At 42.0% G+C, this 21,925-nt stretch overlaps 1 protein-coding gene across 9 annotated transcripts in view; it reads right to left on the bottom strand.

The window, feature by feature from the left end:
* The window catches only part of ERBB4 (erb-b2 receptor tyrosine kinase 4), a 645,851-nt gene that overhangs the window by 13,424 nt on the left and 610,502 nt on the right, over positions 1–21,925 (bottom strand). For all 9 annotated transcript variants that reach the window (XM_074872586.1, XM_074872588.1, XM_074872592.1 and 6 more), the window contains 3 exons: positions 21,295–21,441; positions 19,273–19,370; positions 16,769–16,939 (listed from right to left, as the gene is read on the bottom strand). In XM_074872586.1, coding sequence (XP_074728687.1) covers positions 16,769–16,939; positions 19,273–19,370; positions 21,295–21,441 — 416 coding nt within the window. The remainder of the gene's footprint in view (positions 1–16,768; positions 16,940–19,272; positions 19,371–21,294; positions 21,442–21,925) is intronic.

Genomic DNA, 21,925 nt, shown 5'->3' with positions numbered 1-21,925 from the left:
GGGAGTATCCATGCAGAGATCTTAATTTTGATACTGGTTTCTGGAACGATCTTACACTGCCCTGTGGACCCTGAACTGCTGTAACACCACCAGCACAGTGGCTGCATTTATACCTATTACTGCTACTCAAAACTGGCCTGCCTTTCACAGAGGAAATGCTGAATTTTGGAGGAAAAGAAAAATAAAAGAACCCTTTCTTTTTCATATGTTTTTCTACTGCCAAAATGGTATTTTTGAGACTACAAGATCAGTTCTTCATAATTACTTTGTTTCCCATTTTGTTTCAAAAACTGTATTGTATTTCCCTCATCTCCAAGTTGGGGGAGACAAAAAGTCAGGGTTTGAAAAAAGAAGGTCTAAACTTGAGATAAATTAGAAGGAAAAACCCACCGCCTCAGGAAAGAAGTCTAACCACCCTAAGAACACTCTACTTTAAAAAATATCTCATTAATCAAAATCTGTTTCATAAAAATATTCACACCAAGAAACATACCAGAATTAAAAGAAAAGACAACATGCATCCTCACATAGTAAGGACTGGATGTTCTACAGGCAATCTTTGTAAACTTCTTGTAAAACATCAGGATGGATGGTCACAGTCAAATATCTTACTTTATAAAGGAATGTTTTGTGTTTAAGCAGAATACTTGCATCAGGAAAAACCGTAAAAACAAATACAAGCTTTTTAAAAATGCATGCTGTCTGTCTGAAGGCCCTTTTCCGGTGATCAAAAATATGCCTATTTCCTGCTATTTGAAATATCCCCGCAGCCATTTTATTACTCAGAACAACACCATGTGTTTGAGGTGTAAATGTGGTGATAAGCCATAGTTAGAGATACACTTTTTTTCCATCCTCATGAAAATTCATCCATATTTAGCCAAGTTATGATCTAAAAATGGCTCCAGGTTGCAAATTACAAAAGCGCAGGAAAACCTTTGTTAGCTGGATTGTCTATCAGCACCATCCATTAGCAAGGCTTGAGCAGGACTCTCCATAGTTGTCCCACTGTCTCAGTGACCCCCCCTGCCAGTGCCCGTGCCCAGGGGAGGAGGAGGAAATGGCAGTCTGAGCAGACTGCAGAGGAGTTGAGAGGCTTGCAAGGAAAATGATGCTGGAGGAACTGGCAGCAGGGATGGTCAGGAGCCAGGGAACGTTGGCTTGCAAAGGAACAGAGGGACAATGGCAAGCAAGAGAGACTGTGAGGTGCAAGAAGGGAGAAAGCGTTGGCATGTCACAGGAGGTTGAGTAGGAAGGGAGACATGGTAGTAAGACCAAAACGTGACAGGGAGAAACGGGAGGCACAAAGACAAAAGACAGTCTGAAGGCACTGAAACACCAGCTTCTCTGGGGGCTGGAACTGAACTTGAATCTCCTCTGCTGTCAGCAAATTGCTCTTGAAGCGAATGGCCAATGCAGGCCTGGTTCAGCTGGTGCAGAGGGAGCCCAGCAGCCACCCATCCCCCTTGGCACAAGTGGCAGAGCTCAGCTTTGTGCAGCCAGCGGGAGCTCCGGGGGCTCTGTGCACAGGTAATAGGGCTGAGAGAGGACGGGCTGAGACACCCCTGAAATCTAGGCTAACTGTGACTGATTTCACTAAGCTTTTGCCAAAGACCTTGTTACATTTGAAAAGCAGAGCTTGAACTTAAGCCCTAGGCCTGGGAGCAGCTTTGGCCTCTCTGACCCAGCTGTGGCTGCTGAGAGCCAGAGGATGATGCCAACTGCAAAGAAAGTGCCGTCTAAGGCAGTACAGAAAGAGATGACAGCTTGGCCGGATCAGCCTGGAAACTTCAGTGCTGCCCCATCTGCACATAGTCTCTTTCTCTTATTCAAGACAAGTGTACTCATATCCAGAAGAACAACAGCCAAGAAAAGTTCACAAGGAGGGAAGGAAGAGCCTGGCTGAGGTAATCGCACTTGAGAGCGAAGTTCATAGCAGAAGATGGAACAGAAGACATTTTACCGGAGATTACTTGTTTAAAGGGAACAGACATCGGTACAAATCTGGATACGGACTGCGCAACAAGCTTGTAGCTTGGCAGTCTTCTGCAAAAGCTTGTTCAGGACAGTTGGGAAGGTCCCTTTAAACAGGGAACACCATGGAAAATGGAGATGTTCTGATTGCAGAGGACAAATCCCCTCTGAACCCCTGCACTTTTCTTTGGTACCACAGATTTGCAGTCCACTTATAATGACATATGGGCAAGGATACAACCCAGAATGTGTTAGACAAATGGATAAAAAACATTCCCTGAGCCTGCTGGATGCTACTTTGAAGTCCTACTGATGGCTACAGGATGTTGCACTGCAGGACACTTCATCTGCCTTCTCCTTGCCCTCTGATCTCATGTTTACTTGAATTCAGGGAAGATTTCTGTCAGCTCCAAGAAGATGGAGAACGAAAGACTGAAGACAAGTAAGTAGTAAGCTATGGCGTATCGAGGGTGGTGAGGATTTAGGCAAACTGACGATTACAGATAGGATCCAGAGAAGAAACACAAAGTGGTGTCTAGAGACAGTCAACTCTCTTAACAGCGAGGAATCCAAAGCTCTGCTGGGAATCCTCTATCTCCTTGTAAAGCTCCTGAGTCTCCTTCCCTCCCTCCCTCCCGCAGACTGCAAGACTCCAAAGAGGGGGTTTGCTTCTTTTGGTTTCCAAGGTGGCTACAGCCCTCTGGACTGCACGAGAGTGAACAGAGCTGTAGCAAGACTGTGTTCATATTATACACAGGGGACTGGAGTTTGCTGCCGTCTGCTTTTCACAGGCACTAGACCCATGACCGTAACCACTCCTTTTCTATTCGGTACTACACTGTGCTATATTACACACCTTTAATTTACATCTTTCTATTTTCACAGAGGCACTCCCATGAATTTCAACTTGTGGGTCATTGAATCTGGATGAGTAAGGGGAGAGCTGTCTTGAACTACTTTTAGTTCACAGCCCACAGTGATCTCTTAAAGGTAACTTAGAAAAGCAAGTCTTTTGTCAACAGGCTTGACTTCAGTACACAGGGCTGTGCTACTCTGCCAGTAAATGTTTAGATGACTAGCAACTTAAAAAAATACTGTTCTAGGATGGCTACATTATCTATCTGTGGGCACGTTTTGCTCCACCCTGAAGGCTGAACCCACTGTCCTATCTTTAGATCTTCTTGGCTGTGACTCTAACATTTAAATACATACTATGCAACTAACAACATAATAACAGGCCCTCTTAGAATAGCCCTGTCCCAAGACGTCAGGAGAGAATGGATTAGCATTAATGCATTTATTGCTATTTTTGCTGACAAGACCCTTCCCAGTCAGTGACCTGCCAACTAAGATCACAGAAATGGTATTTTCTTCATGCCTCCCCTTCAGCTCTGTACTAAACATAGCTGTCTTGCAGCACCCTTAACATAGAACCTTACAGCTTGGCTCTTCTCCAAACCACTGGTGTCTGCACACTTTTTAAATTCTTTACTGTTTTTCCCCATGATTTAATACCCTGTGGCCACTGTTCCAAAAAAAGGAGGCGAAGAAAACAGCTGTGGTGCCCATTAGTGGGACTAAAAATGTGATATAATTGTTTAAATGTCTTTAAATTGCCTGCTAATTGCTCTGTGATGTCATCATTTTGTAGACTTCCAAGATAACTACTGAAAGTCCCAGCCTACTCTTATTGGTCAGGACATGAATCACACTGTGAGCAGAAAATACATTTGGACTTTACCAAGTAAAACTTAAATAGCTTGATTTGTATGTGTAATCCAATTTACTTTGTTGATTATTTCTTTGTTGTTGTTTCTTTTGCACCTTAAATACTATCTTGAAAAGAAGAGCTGATGTTACTTTACTGAGATGTTCTAGGGTTTTGGAGTTATGATCCTGAAATTCTGACCTGTATGATCAAATTCTCTAGCTTGCTGAGATGGACAGAGACTTCAGAGGCAGGTTGCTCAAAGACCTCACTACATAAGCCGACTTAGAAAGTATCAACTTGCATACTAAAACCAAAGATGAATAAATAATCACCCTCTTTTGATAGCGTAATATGCATTACATCCATTAGCTCTGGAGCGCACACGTCCATCCACATTTAAACTCCTAAGCATCCTCCAGAAGGAGCCTAGCCTTTTAACTGCCCATGAGCAGCCCTAACCAGAAATGCCCAAGATTTCATTCTTTATACCACATGATTGAATTTTAAGCAAAAACACGACATGAGGGAGAAAAGATAAAAAACAAGCAAATGTCCCCTAAAGCCTTTTTAGAGGCGCTTTGGTATTAAACACGAGTGACATATCAGCTATTATAACCCCTAACGTTTGTATAAAATGAGCCTTGATAAAAGAGAGGTAAATAACACTTTTGTGAATATTGGCCTGTGTTATTGCTTTCTATTCATTAATTTCATTTTCCAATTCCTTGCTTCTAAAATCTCCCAGAGGTAAACATCTCCTCCTTTATAGCAGGGATATAATATCTTCTGTCCGCATGTTAAACTGTTATGAAATCAGAGCCTTGTTGGGTCCTGCCGCTCATATTTATGTAGTTGTGTGAATATGCCTCTGCCTTGTCTCTTTTCATTTGAGTGTAGTGTCATGCCTGGAGTATGGCTCCCAGAGCTGTGTTCCTCCCCCTGCCTGCGTTACAGCTCATCCCACACCAGCCCTGCTGTGACCACAGCTGCTTTCAAAGCTGCACCCACAGCAGATTTCTAGTGGAAGAAACACTGAAGGTACTCAGTGATGTGATGCTGATGTGGGACTACAGGTGGTACAGGACTATCACTAATTAGAAAATAAATAAAGCTTTATTTTACAGCATGATCTGGTACCCCCATGCTTTGCTTGCTAGCAGTCTCCCAACAGCACCCACGCTGCTGCAGAGCTGGTTTTCCTTGTCACCCACTGAGGCATACATACACACTTGATAGGGTTGCAAAATTATTACTGCTTCTTGTTTTTAAGCAGCCTGTTAGGTTCATGGGATTGATTTTTCTTTACTAAAGGCAAGGCACTGCCAACATCAATGTACACACACACACACGTACATTTGAACCCACTCTGATGTGGGTTTGATTTGAACCCACTCTGATTTGAACCCACTCCTATCCACATGAAACCCCAATTCCCTTTCACACTCCTTCTGCTCTTGTACGCAAAAAGCACCAAACCATAAAGCAGGAGTAAACCATTCCCACCTTCTCACTGGGATGCTCCTCACACATCCTGTTCAGGGGCATCTCACGGTCTGTGCTTCAGGCAACTCAGTGATTATCTGTTTTGATCAAGCTCTGCAACACTTCTTTGTACCACTTCAGTCCTAGGCTGTGTGCCTCCAGAAATAACTCACTTTCCCCCTTCCCCTAGAAACTGTTTACCTGATTTGAAACCAGGTCTGCATCCAGACTTGAGTCACCAAACCACAGCCTCCTAACATACTGGGCTGAGCAGATCTTGCCGCAAGCACCAAGATTTCAGCAGTTCTCTGGGAAGAAGGACAGCTGATTTATGCGACTGGATCTGAATAATATGCTTGGGATGCACTGGCGGGGCTGCAGGCAGTGCACACAACACAGAGCTGTCCCACCAGCCCCAAGCAAACTCCAGCTACATGTCAAGGGAGCGACCTGGTATTTACAATTGATCTGAACTGAAATTCAAATAGGAAAGACCACCCCAGGAGAGCAGCCACCTCTGCTCAGGAGCAGTCCTGCTTCCCTCTGACCACAGAACCAACAGAACTTCCCTCTGCCCTGCTTCAGAGAGCCCACAGCAAACATGTCTGAGATGAAAATCAAAGGAAAGAAAAAAGCGTGTACCAAAGGACTGCTGTGTAATGTTAAACAGAAATGAAATGTTGTTTGTACAGTATTAGCTAGAAGGCTTTGCAGACCTTTGGAGCTTTCTGGTCCTAGCCCCTGCTCAGAGCAGGGCCATATACAAAAAGAAAGGATTAGATGCCCCCCCTGGGTCATTACAGTTAAAGCATATCTGTGCCTACAGCTTGCAGCACCTGACAGAAGTCTAGCATTCCTCATGCTCTTGCTTCTGTTCAGCCTGGGCTCCTGACCCTACTTAAGAAAACTCCATTCCCCACTGGGCACTTTCCTTTAGGACTACAAAGAAAAGTTCCCATTAGCACCACTGCCAAGTGTCATGGCTTAGCAGTAGGTACGGGTCATTGCTGGCATCCTGCATCATTTCAGCACACAGAAAAACAATCACAGCATGCTGGAGATGTACATCCTCTGAAACTGGTTTGGGGGGTGTGTGTCTCCTACATCACTTATTTCAGGCATACAAACAGCAGTGTGGCCCACCTGAGTTAATGCAGCAAGACAGGACATACATTTTGACAGTGAGAGGAAAGGGGAGCCTATTATTCAACAACAAAAATAAAAGGTAGGAATAATATACACAGGCTGTGGACAGTAACTATGCAACAATTTACAGTGCCCTTAGTTCAGTGGCCATAAAGTTCCACTGGGGATTGATGAATCTTTATTGGAAATGATGAAGTCCCAGTCCCTTTTCCAGCATTACCCTTTCTCGAAACGTGTGTAAACTTTAACTTGAATGTTGACACACAATAGAAGAGAATGTAAGCACCGTCCTGTGTTAGCTGAAGTGTTTGCTCCAGTCTCTGATGACTGCTCCTTCCACAATCAAGACACAAAATGTCCAGTTCAGATCAGTGACAGAAAAAAAAAAATAATAGAAGAAACAAGGAATAAGTCTTTTCTGCATGTAAGTTTTTCTTGGTCGCTGTTCGTCAGAAGAGAGGTAACGTCTGCAGGCAGCCGGAGCTCCACCTCAGTTGACAGAGGCTGCCTGTATCATCCAGATGTGCCAGATCACGTCCTGGCAGTATGGTGGGTTTAAGACATCCCTGAACTTGTTCAAAATCAGTAAGGACGTTTCACTGGTGACCTGGGTTCAGGTCAGTACTGACTTACTTCATAGCTTCAGATGAGTCATTTAAACTTTCTCTTGCACAATTTTCTCTCCTAACAGCTGTCTGTTTGCAGACTTATAAACTCTTTTAGAGCAGTCCGTATGCAGTAGGATGCCCAAACCTGAACACAGCCTTCTAGGAGTAATTTGGTCTGGACTGTAAACAGTAAACGGCATATATCACAAACAAAACATGCCTAACGATCTTGGCATAATGGTATAGGGAACGGCATACCTAAATATTGCACAGAATGTTTCCTGTGCTGTTACTGGAAAATACCAGACATACACCATATATTTTCAGTGTAACACTTCATCAAGCAGAGGAGTCAAAGATTACAAGACCAATGAAAATAACTTTTTAAGAGATGCATGATGTAGCCACAGAACTCAGTATCCAGGCACACTGACAGGGAAACCGAAGTGAAATGCTTTTCCATAGACTCATCTTTACCTGGGCTGGGAATAAAAGCATCCTCTGGCTGTATGGAATCAAAAACTCTCCCTGGAAATGCCCCTGTCCTTCAGACCTCAGAAACCTTCATCCTTCCAACCTTCAGAACGGCTGGCAAACAGACTTCAGCTGGCACAATATGTAATTTGATCGAAGCATGACACAAGAATGAAGATGCAAGAATTCCTTTTCCCTATTATTTTGTATTAACACACCGTGAATGTCAAATGGACAGGAGAGCAGGAAGGGAGACAGCTTGCATGTGTCTATCTTTCCCTTTCAATCTCATACCCTTCCTGTCACCCATGACTAGCTTTCTGTCACTCCTTTTTTAATACACTCTCCAAGATGTTTTACAGTAAATGGCACCTTCTAACACTGGGCCAATTCCCCACAGTTTGGAAGAGACAACATACTATTTCCTAGCTACTCTAACAATTCCCTGTGTGAGAGAAGGGTCAAGGCGCTGCTCCTGCTCATATGCTGTAGCATCTGTCCAAAACACAGGAGCAGCAGCAGCTCCTTTTCTGTACAAACCTCGAGCTTCAAATCCCAAAACAGGGAAAGGATGGGGAGTGGGACCAAAACCACAACATGGTCATGATTTGTGATTGCGACATGGCAGACAAAAAAAAAAAAGCACAAAAGAAAGTTGATGAGCAATACTCAGAGCAGCAGCCCCCTCCTATGCCGCACGCTGCATTGCCATCTTCCCCAGTCTGTTTTATACAGTAATCAAAGGATATTCTGAGCCTCTCAAAATGCCATCAACCCTCATTGAGAATGAAATAGAGCACATCTCCACTGAAGCCTTTACAGCAGTAATCATTACAGCATGCTGGCCTGAACAGGGAGCTCTTACAGACAAAGATGGGTTTTAAAAATAAAATAAAAAAGCCTTCCTAAAATCTGAATAGAAACTTGATGATAATCTCCCAATTTTATTATGCAAGGGGGAAAAGAAACCCATAATTGTGCACTCTTGGTCTCTTATGGCAAAGAATAGGCTTCTTGATGAAATGCTGAGTTGATTTAGAGCAGGGCTGAGGTTCTGGTGGCAATAATACACTAAAAGAAATAACCATCCAGCTGATTTGGATAAAATAATCATTTTTTAACATTCTAAATCTAAACTTCATCTGTGCCTCCTCCCCCTTCTCCCCACCACATCTTCTGGAGAGTCTTTTTATAGCTTTGAGAATTTTTTTTCCCCTCCCCTACCGCAGCATCTAACAAAAAAGACAGACTCTTTACTCTGGCTAACAAAGGGCATTTTAGGCTGTGCTGGCATTTTTCCCTATTGCATGTATGCTTAGAAAGTACAGTATTTGGCACAGGATGCTCCAGAGTCTGTCCTCTTGCCACCTTACGCTTGAAGCATTATCACAGGAGTCCCCTTGCCGTGGGCCGCTGTGGCTGACACTCTCTGGCTCGTGAGCCCCAACCGTTGCAGGTAGACAGGCATTTAAAATGACAACTCCTTGGAGCTCTGCCAGGTGCATTTCCAAATCACGGCCACTTGTATTTTCAAGGTGCTTTTATTATTTTTAGATAATCACAAATATGATTCCTCAGAAATGGGTATTTTTCACTAACAATTTCTGCTTCAAATCTAGTCACTGAAGGAAAATTTCCTCCCAGCTCTCATAATTATTTCCTGACTCTTAGTCCACTTTTCCATCTACTGAATTATGTAGAGTTGTTTAGCTTGCTGTTTTCCAAGAATGCCTCATCAGTGCAGTGTAGAAATATTTATTACTTACTCTCTTTATATCTATTGACTTTTTTTCTTTTCAGGAGAGAAAAGAAAATGGATCAGCTGTGAGCTCTCTTGACTGTTAACACAGCCAGCAGCTATTCATGGATTAAGCAGATGCTGCCTGATTTTAAACCAGTTTATATTAAAGCTCAATAAATTTACATGTCACGCATCAAGGTTTGAAGCAATATACAGCTACAGTGTCTTCCATCGATTCCACTGAGTGTTAACTTGCAGTAGGTCTCACCAGGCAGTACTGTGAGGTGGTGATTTGTTATTAAATATATATTCAATCTGTAGAAACCAAAATGCCATCCAACACTTTTGGAAAGTCTGACTTCGAATCTATATGCCTGAATTCAGGAGCCTGAATGTGACAGAAAACAGCTAACCCATTAAAAAGTTCCTGTTTTAAGGCACTTGACCTGCAAAACCATGAGGCAATTTGAAAAGTTGGTCCTGATAATCTTTCAGGCTGAGAAGGGCTTACTCCTTGAGTAATCCACTGATTTCAGCTGGCCTGGCTGCAAAGAAAGAAACTAACTGCCATAAAGCACTTTCAAAGAGTTTTCTGTGAAGAGACAGGCGTCATCTATTCTGTTTGAGTCCTCCATATGAATTTTCTTCCCTTCTCCTCTGGCAAACTGAGCACATTTTAAAAAGGTATTTAAATACTCATCTTCTAAATACACATATTTTGTGAGAAGCTTTCTTTTTTCATGTAAATGATTAGGACTGAAATAATTTTTTATCTAATGTATTTTACAGTCTATTTTTGCATGCTTATTGTTACTACTTCATTCACCCTGAGCAATGAAATTAGGCTGACTAGTATCAGTCTGGGTTCACCTCCTGCTTTTCATGGACAGAGATGGCCTTGTGCTATCTACATTTCCAACAAAGACTAGAAACAGACACAGAAGAATTTCCCAGAAGAAAAACATTACAGTAGGCAAAATATTTGTGATGGTCAACTAGACACCAACAAAACACTAAGAGCTACTGAGGACTGCTTAATGTAAAAGGCAGAGCAGAACAGACAGGAGCCTCCTACCACCAGGATGTCATTAAAACTTAGGGAAGCAGAGAATGGGAATCAGATCTTGAAAGAGAGCTTAGTGGGACTTCCAGAATTACCCTAAAGGTGTGATGGCAGCAACTGCAGTATCCAGTACACTGTTGCCTAGACTCTACTAGGAAAGTACAACAAAATGTAGTATTTAATGAAAAACATACAGAATGGATTCCTACAACCTTTCTTAACTAATCAAGCAGTTTTTCAAGAAGCAAGAGAGCTATTATAGAGTTAGTGTCAGTGTAATCTTCTGAAATGTTATGAAATGCTTTGATCCAACGTCTAGTTAATTTACAAGTTCATCTGTTCTGGCATTGGAGATTTCAGTGTAACACTTGCGTAAAGGAAGTGACAGAGTCTAGTAGAAAGGAAAAAAAAAAAAAGACTAAGATTTTCAGAAAGATTTTGATCACTTTTTGAGGAGAAGGAATTAAAGAAACGGGATAGAAATAAATAAAAAGTCCACAACCTGACACACTGTAGTAATAAGCATCAACTTTAAAGAAAGATTTGGTCATAGTATTTTGGGGAAGATATTGCAGAAGTAGAGGGATGGCAAACACCACCAACCAACCAAATGAAAAGGAGACATCAGAGTTGTCCTTCTTTAACAACAAACAGTACAAATAGTACTATCCTACTTGGCCCCTTAAGCAGAAGAGATTTCTGGTAACTGGCAGCTCCTTAATCTAGCACAAAAAAGGGTGCATGGTGGACAGTAACAGGATCCAAATCCTGCTAAAGAGTCAGCATTAACTGCCCAGTGAGCCTTCTCTATACTGTGATGTATTTTTCATCCCAACCGATACAATCAAGACAATCTTTCTAAAGACAAACTCCACCTCAAACAGAATTTCTGCACTTGATGCAGAAATTAAGAGACAAGAGACTCTGGCCTGTGTTATGCCAAAAGGTTAGACAAAACTCTTGCAATGGCCCCATCTAGCCTTGGTATCACTTCACACAAATTATCTATTGACTTTAGGAATGAGTAGTTTTACTGCCATCAGCCCCACGTGGCCAGGACATACCTGGAGAAATAACAGCTTGAGAGCTTGGGCAGGAACAGTTAACTGCCTTTTCTTACAGAAAAAGAAATGGGGACCAGGAAGGCACTGATTGCTACTAAAGCCCTGGACACAAGGAGAATCATGGACAAATCATCACTCCCTCCTGCCACCTTCTTTGCCAAGAGGAACGGATGCTATAACCAACCGCTAGCTCTCGCCACCTGCAATGACAGTACCTCTCATACTAGCTCAGCTGTGCTGGCACACTGGGAAGTGCCCCTCCAAATTCTGAGTGCTCTTCAAAAATCCCTCCTTCCAGCTGTAACTGAAGACAGCGGTGCTTACAGTCCCCCACCTTCCAAGTCTGCTGCATTTCAGTTATGTAAAGGAGGTTGTATTAGACCTCACATCTGATCTTCTACCACTGGAGCACTGCAGGTGCCTAAGAAATTCAGCCCTGTTACTTAAAAATCTAGTAAAATTCATTTAATTCTGGTAGCAATCCCACTGGTTGAATAGTCCCTCTTGTCCATGATACGCTTTGGAAGGAAAGATGCCATATTGATGTGAAACACATCTGAAAATCACTAACAACCATCTCCTTTGTAACCTTGTGATTTGAAAAGAGCTACCTTTCAAATGTACAAATTAATCATAAAGATAGCTTCTTACCTGGTTTACTCTGGTATAATGATTTTATATGCAAACATATACAGATGTTCAGCCATGAAACACTACCAGACCTAACGCCGCACCAGGGCTCCTGCAACAGCATACCAGACACTACTCAGGGAACTGGCTTTTGGTGTACCAGAATCTGTTTTAGCCAAGCAGAATAGTCTCCCTAGACATATGAATTAGACATCTCTGAAAAAAAATAGCTTGATATTTAATTGCAGGGTTGGCAGGTCCTTCCATGATATATAGCATATGGAATAAAATTACAGGGACAGTTACCAGCACGTAATAAACAGTATAGACAGTTTTCAGCGGGAATTAGCCAAAGATTTAGAGCAAAAAGCATCATGGGGTACACAGAGTGCTTTCTGTGTTAGTATTATCTCTGTGCACACAGAACAGTACTCGTTACAAATACCTGAATGAATCATCTAATGGCTGTGAATGTAGGACACTTGAAGCACTAGCTGGGGTCCTGTGCTCATGGAAACACTGCCGAGGATTCAGCTTATCTCTCAGAAGCACAGAGCTTCTAAAACTCCGTATTTCTAGAATTTCTCTAGACAATGAAAAATAAAAGCTGGAAAAAGCTGAAGAGCCGAAATTGTCACTAAAGCGTTTCAGATGCAATGAAAGAATTCAATTTAGCTTAGGATGCTAATTTTTATTTAAAAGCTGCACCAGTCTCAGGCTGGACTTCATAACAGAGGGCACTGTTATGGGCTAGAGCGTGTGCAGGCTTCTGCTCCTGGCAATACAGGTCCCAAAGACGTGCTAGTATGAAGCCACTGTGGGTGTGATGGAAATGCTGAAGCTGTGTCTGAGCCTCACAGCTTCATAAATCTCAGTAATCCCTGGAGAAAGAAGGTTGTGACACTTCCCAGGGAGCTGGAAGCTCCCTGAAAGGCTTCCCTCTTTCCAGTCTTCTTTCCATAGGCTGCAGCTCTGTGCTATTAATTCATATCCAAATACCTTTGTTCTTCACATGGGAGGGAGAAGGCAGGGAGTGTTTTATGCAAACCTCATCCAGTGGTGCCTCTCCCAGGCAACAAGCTGCAAGGATTTAGGACTGAGATCACCCTAGAGAAACTTCAGAGCTTTCCTTAGAAAGTAAATACTGTTGCTCTTCCTTAATTCCCTGACTTCAAAGCCTAAGTGTGAGGAGGCTCACCATCTCCCTGCTTTCTTCCTGCAAACTTCTGTCCCCAGTAGAGCTGCGCTGCTGGAACACTCAACTAAGGCTGTCAGTACAACATGCCCAGAGAAGGAGCACAATACTCTGCCATCACATTCACTAAAACTACAATCAGAACAACTAAGATGGGAAACACAGTATCTTTCATACTTCTGCTCTCTGAAAATGACATGAAGATCATGTAGCTCTTGTCTGTGTGTTTTACTTCGCCAAATCGCCTGGCAATCTCCCCATAAAATTTAATTTGCCAGACACACTGAACACAAACTACCTAAACTGTATCAATTCATTTGGCATCTATGGCAGTAGCAGCACTATAATGAGTTTGTGCAATATTAATACTCACTACACCAAACAAGCATAAATCACAAATCATCCAAAGGAAACACAAAACCAAAATCTGACAACTGCAGATAGAGAGCTCTGACAGCATTTCAATTCTGTGATTCTTGTAGCTGACATCCATCCGTACTGAACTATGCACAGCAGATGCACTATTACCTTAAAGGAGCTACCGTGTATTTTGTTTTAAATCAATATAAATCTTCACTGGAAGAATAGTTAATGTACCAAGAACATGAGTGTTTCAGAAAAACAACAGACAAGCATGTAGCTTTCTGCCCAGAGAGGAAAACAATGTACCACATCCAGAAGAAAACCCTTCTGCAAAGGAAAACAGGAATGCTAAGATGCTATGGGGCTTTCAGCTCGGCCCCAAGCCTCTCCAGCAACAAGGTGCTGTGGCCTTCCTGCAATCCAGATGTACTTGCCTACATGGCAGTACAAGCAGTATGTTTAGGAGATGCAGAATTGTTAGCAAACAAAGCTGAGACTGAAGCTAATCTGAGACACTGGACAAGTGTCAAAATTCTACTGGTAATCAATCCTGTTACAGGACAGCAGTCAGTCTCCAATGACACCAGCAAGTGCTATTATAAATCAGCTGGTTGTTCAATAGCAACTTCTTTGCCCATCTCTTCTTTTCGCCTTAAAAAATGACCCCTCCATAAAGATGCTCCTACAATAAAGAAAAACAATATAAAGATGGAAGGGGTGCAAAAATACAGAGCTGAGTGCAGCAAGCTTTCTGTCCCCCAGCTGCCTTATCTGACGTTACCTGGGTCAGAAAACTTGGCTCACAATCTGAAAACTTTTGACCAAGGGTAATTCCACATTTTTTAAGTGTTAGATTGTTGTACAATGCCAGAGAAAAATTCCCAGCAGTAGGAGTTACTGAAAGAAGGATACAGTCTTGCTACTGTCATTAAATTGAATTGCAAAGCAAATCTCCCACTGACTTTAGTGGTACAAGATCACAGTCTCAAACCAAGATGGGAAATTGTGAGCTGCAGAGAGGAGACGTCACATCAAGAATGTGATGGAGCCTCTGTGCGGCAAAAATAAAGGCATGGGGCTCTCCTTCTACAGCTCTGCTGACTTCAAGGGGACCGCATGTGTGCAAGCAGCTGCAACAGCGTGGTTTAAAGTTGGGCAAAGGCTGTGAGAAAGTTACTTGAATATTCATATAATATTAATATTATTATTAATAACAATAATAAAAGCTTGTGTTTGCTTTCTGTGAGTATCCTAGTGAGCATGTTGGAAGCCCAAACAGCACATTTTAAATAACTCTCAGAATATTTAGTTTAGAATTTTTGTTAGAATTAATTCCCTGAGCTCTAGTGGACTCCTCTGCTCGGCTGGCACTAAAGACAGAGGCAAAAGGAACTGCTGAAAAATCAAGTACATTTTCCTACTAGTCCTTTTTTCTTTAAACACCCCAGTGTTTCCAGCAAATATGGGAGTGAGATGAATATAGAAAACCTTATGGGTCTGACTCTGATCTCTCAACCCTATGTTGGTGTAAATGGTAGTACTCCACTGTGCAAAACTAAGCTACAGTGATTTCCATCAGTGTGACAGTGAGCACCTTTCAAAGGTAACTACTGTCAATTGTTCCTTTTCTCAGGAAACAGAACCTCTCCAGAGACAGCTAGGAGTAAACTTGACTTATTTCAGATCAGCATCAACATTAGAAATTAACTCTTGTTGCCATAAAGAGGAAGTTTCTTGCTTATTGCTAAATCATGCATCATCCCTCATGCATCATCCTCCCTTCACTGCCTTTCAGTGATGCAGGAGAAACTCTACATGAATCCAGCTTAGCCAGTGGGACTACAACCCAGCCTCTTCCAAAGACCTCTCTAAGTCTCCTTGCCTTTAAAAACAGTAGCAATTTTCTTATGAATTGACTGGATATTATTTATGATCAAATTTTGTCTTCCTTATTCCAGAAAAGCACTGATTTACTCAGGAGAGGTGAAAGAACTTCACGCAGTGTATGGTCAGAACATGAATACTGACCTGGTTTATACTCTCTTAGCTCCTTTGCTTACCTCTTCCCTGCCTCGCATGGTGTAATCAGTTCAGTCCAGAGTATGAATTTGAAACTACCTCGGCTAAGGACAAATGTCCAAAAGGTTTCTGAAGCACAAGGAATAAACACTAACATTTCAATGACACTTCACTTAGCATTTAAAATGTGACTTCCACTAAAAGGAGCATGGAGACAAAACCAACCAACCAAACAAGTCCCTAAACACTCTGATGCTTGTGCAAAGCGCCTCACATTAGTAATGCATTTCACCATCTCTTAGTTTTGTGAGTAGGGGGTGGCACCTGAACTGTTAAAAGGATGGAGCCAAGTGCAGGAACAGGCAGAGCTACAGGCAGGGAGCTCAGGAGTGACACGGAATTCCAGAAACCCAAAGTCAGGTCCCCACCTGCTGCAGGGCTCTTGTGGCATTGAGCCTGAGGCATTTAGGACAGGATCCAATTCACCAGAGCTCACGCACCAGGTCTGAGACTGCTCTGGAGCTGTCAGTAGCCAGTGGATAGAGAAAGACACCTCCAGAAAGAAACTTATCCCACTGTAAATATCCAAGGCAAGCAGCAGTAATCATGGGCTGGACGCACTCACTCTTCTCCAATAACATGAAATGAAATCTAGATGAAGATTATATCCCTATCCTTTTGATGGTTAGCGTTATGTGAGCTGCATTGCACCTGAACACTCTCTGTGCCTTGGCTCCCCCCGTAAAATGAACAGCATTTCCTCCCCTGACAGGGATGTTACGAAGACCAACATGCTAAAATCTATGACGTGCTCAGCAAAACCACATGCTTGTGAAAGAGGGCCATGAAAGCATCACATACAAACAGGAAAAGGGGCTGGGTCTGAAATCTGGCTCCAGACACAACAGCAGCATTATCTATATATTCCAGCCGCCCTCAGTTACATCAGTGCCAACCCTGTCAAGACAACAGGATTGGGAGAATCCGGGCTATGCACTTCCCGGCCAGGAATGGTACACAACTGAGAAACAACACTGCTTGACTTCAGAAGCCTCAGCTGTGCTTTCAGGACAGGCAGATCAAGTCGAGCCTTTGTTCACTCAAGGCTGAGCTATTAATTTAGACTTCACTGAGGCACAATGAACAGGGAACCCTGTGACAACATTTTTACAGTCACCCTCTTTGCAATGGAAGCTTGTAATTCCCAAGGCAACTCTGGCCTGTGTTTGATTAGTGTACTTAAATCTCCACCTGTGCTTTTATAATAACCAGTATTTTCTGTCAGAGCTTGCTCTTACCCTGTTGGAATCAATTCTTGTCCTGGAGGTGTAGATGGGAGGAGGGATGTTGAAGGCTTGAGGAACAAGATACTCTTCAGCATCCATCATATCTTCCAGGTCTTCCTCATCAAGAAGGTTTTGGAAAAACTTGCTGTCATTTGGACTCGGGAGCTTCATACGATCATCTCCCTAAGTAGATTGTATCGAGAGAGAAAAACGGTCAAAAGATCGATTAATTTTCCAAACAGGGAATTTCAGCCTTCTTCATGCCCTGGTGGTCAGGCTGCAGGGACCACACATGCTGTTTTGTTTGTTCTAAAGCACCACATCCACATAATTTGTTTTGATTTTTTTACTGGGAATATGATGACAGAAAGGGAATAACTGCATAAATCAAGCAAAATAATTTTTTGGCGTTCTTGCGATCGAGCTTTTATTCTTTCTTCTCTTTCCCATACAAGCTCAGTTTCTGACCTGAGTTCTGTCAAGGCCTGATATATTTTGTGAAATATCTCAGCTATTTAGGCTCACATGGAGGGGGAAATAACATGGAAACTGCTGTGTCTGGATGTTTGCTTTAGTTTCATTTGTATTTTTAGGGACTTAGAGGCTAAATTTCCCTCTCATCCATATAGAAAATTCTGCAGAATGTAACAGAGCTGAAAGCAATAAAAATCAAACCAGGGAGCAACAGCAACAACAATGATATGTATTTTTATTGAAACAGCATCTACAAGCTGGAGAGGGAAATCAGGGCTGTGCTTTGCTTGGTGTCACAAAGCATCACAAAAGGCAGCCCATGTCCCAGACTCCTAGTAGCCCATAGAAATGATGCTAAACTTAACTGCATGCCTAAAGAATGGCCTCCCACTCTGCAAGAATTATTATGCCTCGTGTGGAATCCAACAGGGAATGATGGCTGGGCTACAGGGTAAATACAGACGGGTTTAAAAGCTCAGCAGCAAGTTTGTCATTCTTGATTGCACCTGAGGGGAACGGGAAGTCAGAATGCAGAGATACCAGAGCAATGGAGTTACCCTGGTTGCTCCTCATGAAGCGCATGGCCTGTATTGTCTGCAAGGATCATTGGAGAAGAAGCCTCACAGGATGAAATACCCACCAGACTATCCAAGAGGGGAGGGAAGGGCAGCGGAGAGGAAGGGAGGGAAGAGGCATTTGGAATAGGGAAGCATGTCCTATCTAATGAAGTAATTTAATCAGACTGATTTTTCCAATCTGAAAGCTGAACTGACAATTTAACACAGCAGGGAATCCTGCAAGAGAAATTCCACTTTCAGCACCACAGATCCTCTTGACTAGTATTTTACTTTTCAAATATATTTTACTACTTCTCAAGTTGAATGAGAGTAGCGTATATTTACACTGTGTGATAATACACCATGAGTAGGCTAGCATGTCTACACAGTGAAATGAAACACCATACGGTGAGATTAGCACTAGACCCAGAAGCAATGAGGAGACATAAAGTTACAGTGAATCTACTTCTGGAGGCTCTTCAGCTAGGAATCCTTACGTCAGTGTGAAGCTAAGGACCAGCTGGATATACCTCTGCCCTGTATTCCATAATGTGGAGCAGATACAGCATGAGATGTAGCACGAGAGTATCATTACCTGGATCAAACTAATTCCATGCTTTGGTCTCTGTTGTTTCAACATCACCTTACTTCTTTTAATTTTTCATTTTCATTTGAACTGCTCACACATTGGGAACATCTAAGGACCTTACCAAATAATTGGATTCATTTCCTGTGGCTTGAGTCTGAGTTGTAATAAACACATACACAACTCTAGGTTTCTGCAGAATGCAGGAGTGAAAGGACAAAAAATTTCCACTCCAGGGAGTACACAGCTCCAGCTAGATGTAGTCAACAGGTATGGCTCTATTGGTATTGCCCTGCTGCCACCGTGTAGTTTCATGTGATGAATCATTCTGGTGTGGGTCTATCCCAGGGACTGTGAAGCACCACAGAGCCTACACAGCCTAAGGAGGACACAGGGGAAAGCTCCTCTCTAGCATGAGAGGTATCAATGTGGCACAACTCCCTGTCTTCTGAGAAACGTTTATGTTTAGGCTACGAAAAGAAACTTTCTTATGATCTCAGCTGTGCAGGGAAGAGTCTCTTCAAGATAATCACCTGAGATTCAGACTAAGCAACTGCAGAACCAAGCAAGTCCTTGGTCTAAAGTAGGTCCACTGATGGACAAATCTTGTTCCCAGTTTCATGAGACAATGCAAAGTAGTGAGCAGCTTGCAAAGCCAGATCTTGTGTATGTGCTCATAAATACAAGCTTAGGAAGTGAATTTCAGGTTATTTTATTATTTCTATTTTTGAGATACTGACACTGGCCATTCTACTTCATTCTTGTATAGTACTGTGGTCACTGTTTGCTTTAGGTTCAAGAGCACCTTGAGCTTAAGAGTTTTAAAGGCAACCCCCTCAACAGTCAAATTTGGCAGACAGAATTTTTTTTTTCTTCCCTGATGTTGCAGTCTTGCTTACCTGAATTACTAGGTACCTCTGAGGGTCTCGAGCCATTCTAGAGAATTCAGCAGCCAGCTCCTTGAATTTTGGCCGACTGTCAGCATCAATCATCCAGCCTGAGGACAGATGAAAGATGAGAAGGAAAACAATTAATTGTCAAGGGAAGAAATCATGCAGTTTTTAAAAATGCAGAGGTTTGAAGTCCTTGATAGCTCTGGACTAAAGAAAAGTTACAATAAAGAGCCCAGAATAATGGAAAGCTAGAACTCCATGATGCATCTAAAATGGAAAACATCTGGTCTTGGCCAGAGAAGACCAGATTGTTCCACACTGCATGGATTTCTTCTTAACTTGCTCTGAGCCACTGTTTCCCATCCCCAAAACAGAGACAGCAACAATGTCTTGCAATTTTCTGTGTCTATCTTGCCCGTTTAGATGTCGGCTCTGACTGTCTTTTATTATGGATGTATCCAACCTCTAATATAATGAATCTGATCTCATCTGAGTCTAGTGGGTTTATTACAAAGTTACTACTAAATGCAATTTTACTTTAAGTGGCCTACTGTTCCAGTGACTTAGATTAAAAAGAGCTGTTCAACAGATCTACAGGATGACTGACCTCACATCTGCCTTTCAGGTAAGTCTGCATTCACATGTCTGCATCATTAACACAGACCCCACACAAGGCATTTGATGCTATTTTAATTTAGTAAGGGTGATTCTTTTGTCCTTCACTCTCCAAGAAACATTCATTAGAAACATCAATTCTCAACCCTTGCTAATGCTTTCTGCAAAACAAGCAAGTAGCATGGGTAGTCACCACCAGCAACTAGTTTATCTCAGTGTCAGCTTTTTCTAATGGAAGATCCTATCAGCAGTTTCCCAAGAAAATGTTCTCATTTGCCAGGGAGGCTAAACGAAGCAGGCCTTATCTCCTTCATGCCATTTAACTGAAGAAGTGACCAACACAGGAAAAACAAAGCTGCTATAGCTTATACAGGTTTTCACACAAACATTACACGACTAAGTCTGTACATTTAGCTGTAACTTTCCATCTTCCAGAATATCCCATCTACTAGGACTTCCTTTTGTCCACCGAGATTCACCTCATATTCATTAGAAATCCTACCAGATGGAACATTTTTGCACTCAACCAACATGAACCCCTTGCACTGTTTAAACAATTTCCATACCTGCATGCACAGTACAACTGTTTTCAGAAGACACATTATTTACCTCTTCTAGTTTTATTCTCTTTCTTTCAGTGTTTTTGTGTACAAAGCAAAAAGGAAAGTACTAAGATGGATGAGATGTGTGTTTGCTAATCTCACTTAAATTAAGTCAGAAACACCAGAGAGATGTTCCTAATTCTTTTTAAATTAGAAGCATAGCCTTGGAGGATACTGTCACTAGTGTGGGTATCTTGGAGATAAAAGGGTAGGAAGGAACCATGTTCAGACTGTTTTCGTTTTTTGCTTAAGTAAAAATATTCAAAATTATTGTACTAGACTAAGAATGATAAAAAATTATCCCCTCTGTAGCATTTCTTGTATTAATTTAATTTTACTTTTTATTATTACTATTGCAATCATCCTTCTTGTTACTAACAATAAAACATTCATGCTTTTTTCCTCCATATTTGGAACCAGCATTTCTCCTCACAACCTTCACTGGCTGGGTATCCATGTACTGTAATTATGTTTAATACTATCTTTTTTAACATCAAAATCAATTGTCATGGAAATGACAAGGGTTTACAATAACAATCATACAATTTTGACTTCACAGCAAGAATATGAGATACCATCTGACAGTAATAAGAAGCTGAGCTAACTCAGCCCTTCATGGCTAAATTCATATCTTTTGCAATTGCAAAAAATGTGCATACAGTATTTAAATGGAATTTACAGTAACTTGGGAAGCTTTTGTTTTGAAGCAGCCTGCCTCATTACCCAGCACTGTCAGACCATAGATGCAAATGTTCTAAAACAGTGTCCCTCTTGCACTGAGCACGGGGATATTCGAAGCGACATGACTTACACTTCACCATCACCATATAAACATCAATAGTGCAGATCGGAGGTTGGGGCAAACGTTCTCCCTTCTCCAAGAGGTCGGGGATCTCTCGAGTTGGGATTCCATCGTACGGCTTCCCACCAAAGGTCATAAGCTCCCAGATAGTAACTCCTAGACAGAAAAAAAGTGTTAATATTTGAGGTCATACTGCTCAGATTCCTTCACCATTTCTTATAGTGCAGTACTCTGGCCCAGTTCTGGACTGCAATCTCTTCTTCATTACACGTGACTGTAAAACCACTGTAAAAACAAAGTTTGGTATGCCATTTAAAAAGCTCCAGAAAATGGTGAAACAGCACTTTGTGTTAATCTTCAAAAGCAACTTCCCTCATTTTTATTGGTGTAAGAAGCAGCATGATAGATCTGAGGCACAAGAGAAAGGTCTAAGACAAATAAATGGTAGTAAAGTAAATGGATGCAATAACAAAAGAATGCATCGTGCTCTTTTATCATATCAAAAGGGAAAATGAATGGCTGATGTACTCTATTATTTTAAGGAGAAAAACCGCAGATGTTCCGTAACTTAGAGCATCAATTTCCCACAAAGGTACAGCACTGAGTAACATTATGTCATTGTCTTTGCCTTGTAAGTCAT

The sequence above is a fragment of the Strix uralensis genome, chromosome 6 (assembly GCF_047716275.1).
Source record: "Strix uralensis isolate ZFMK-TIS-50842 chromosome 6, bStrUra1, whole genome shotgun sequence".
In the NCBI taxonomy this organism is placed as follows: Eukaryota; Metazoa; Chordata; class Aves; order Strigiformes; family Strigidae; genus Strix; species Strix uralensis.
The sequence above is the reverse complement of the archived record's forward strand: the minus strand, read 5'-3'. Positions and strand labels throughout refer to the sequence as shown.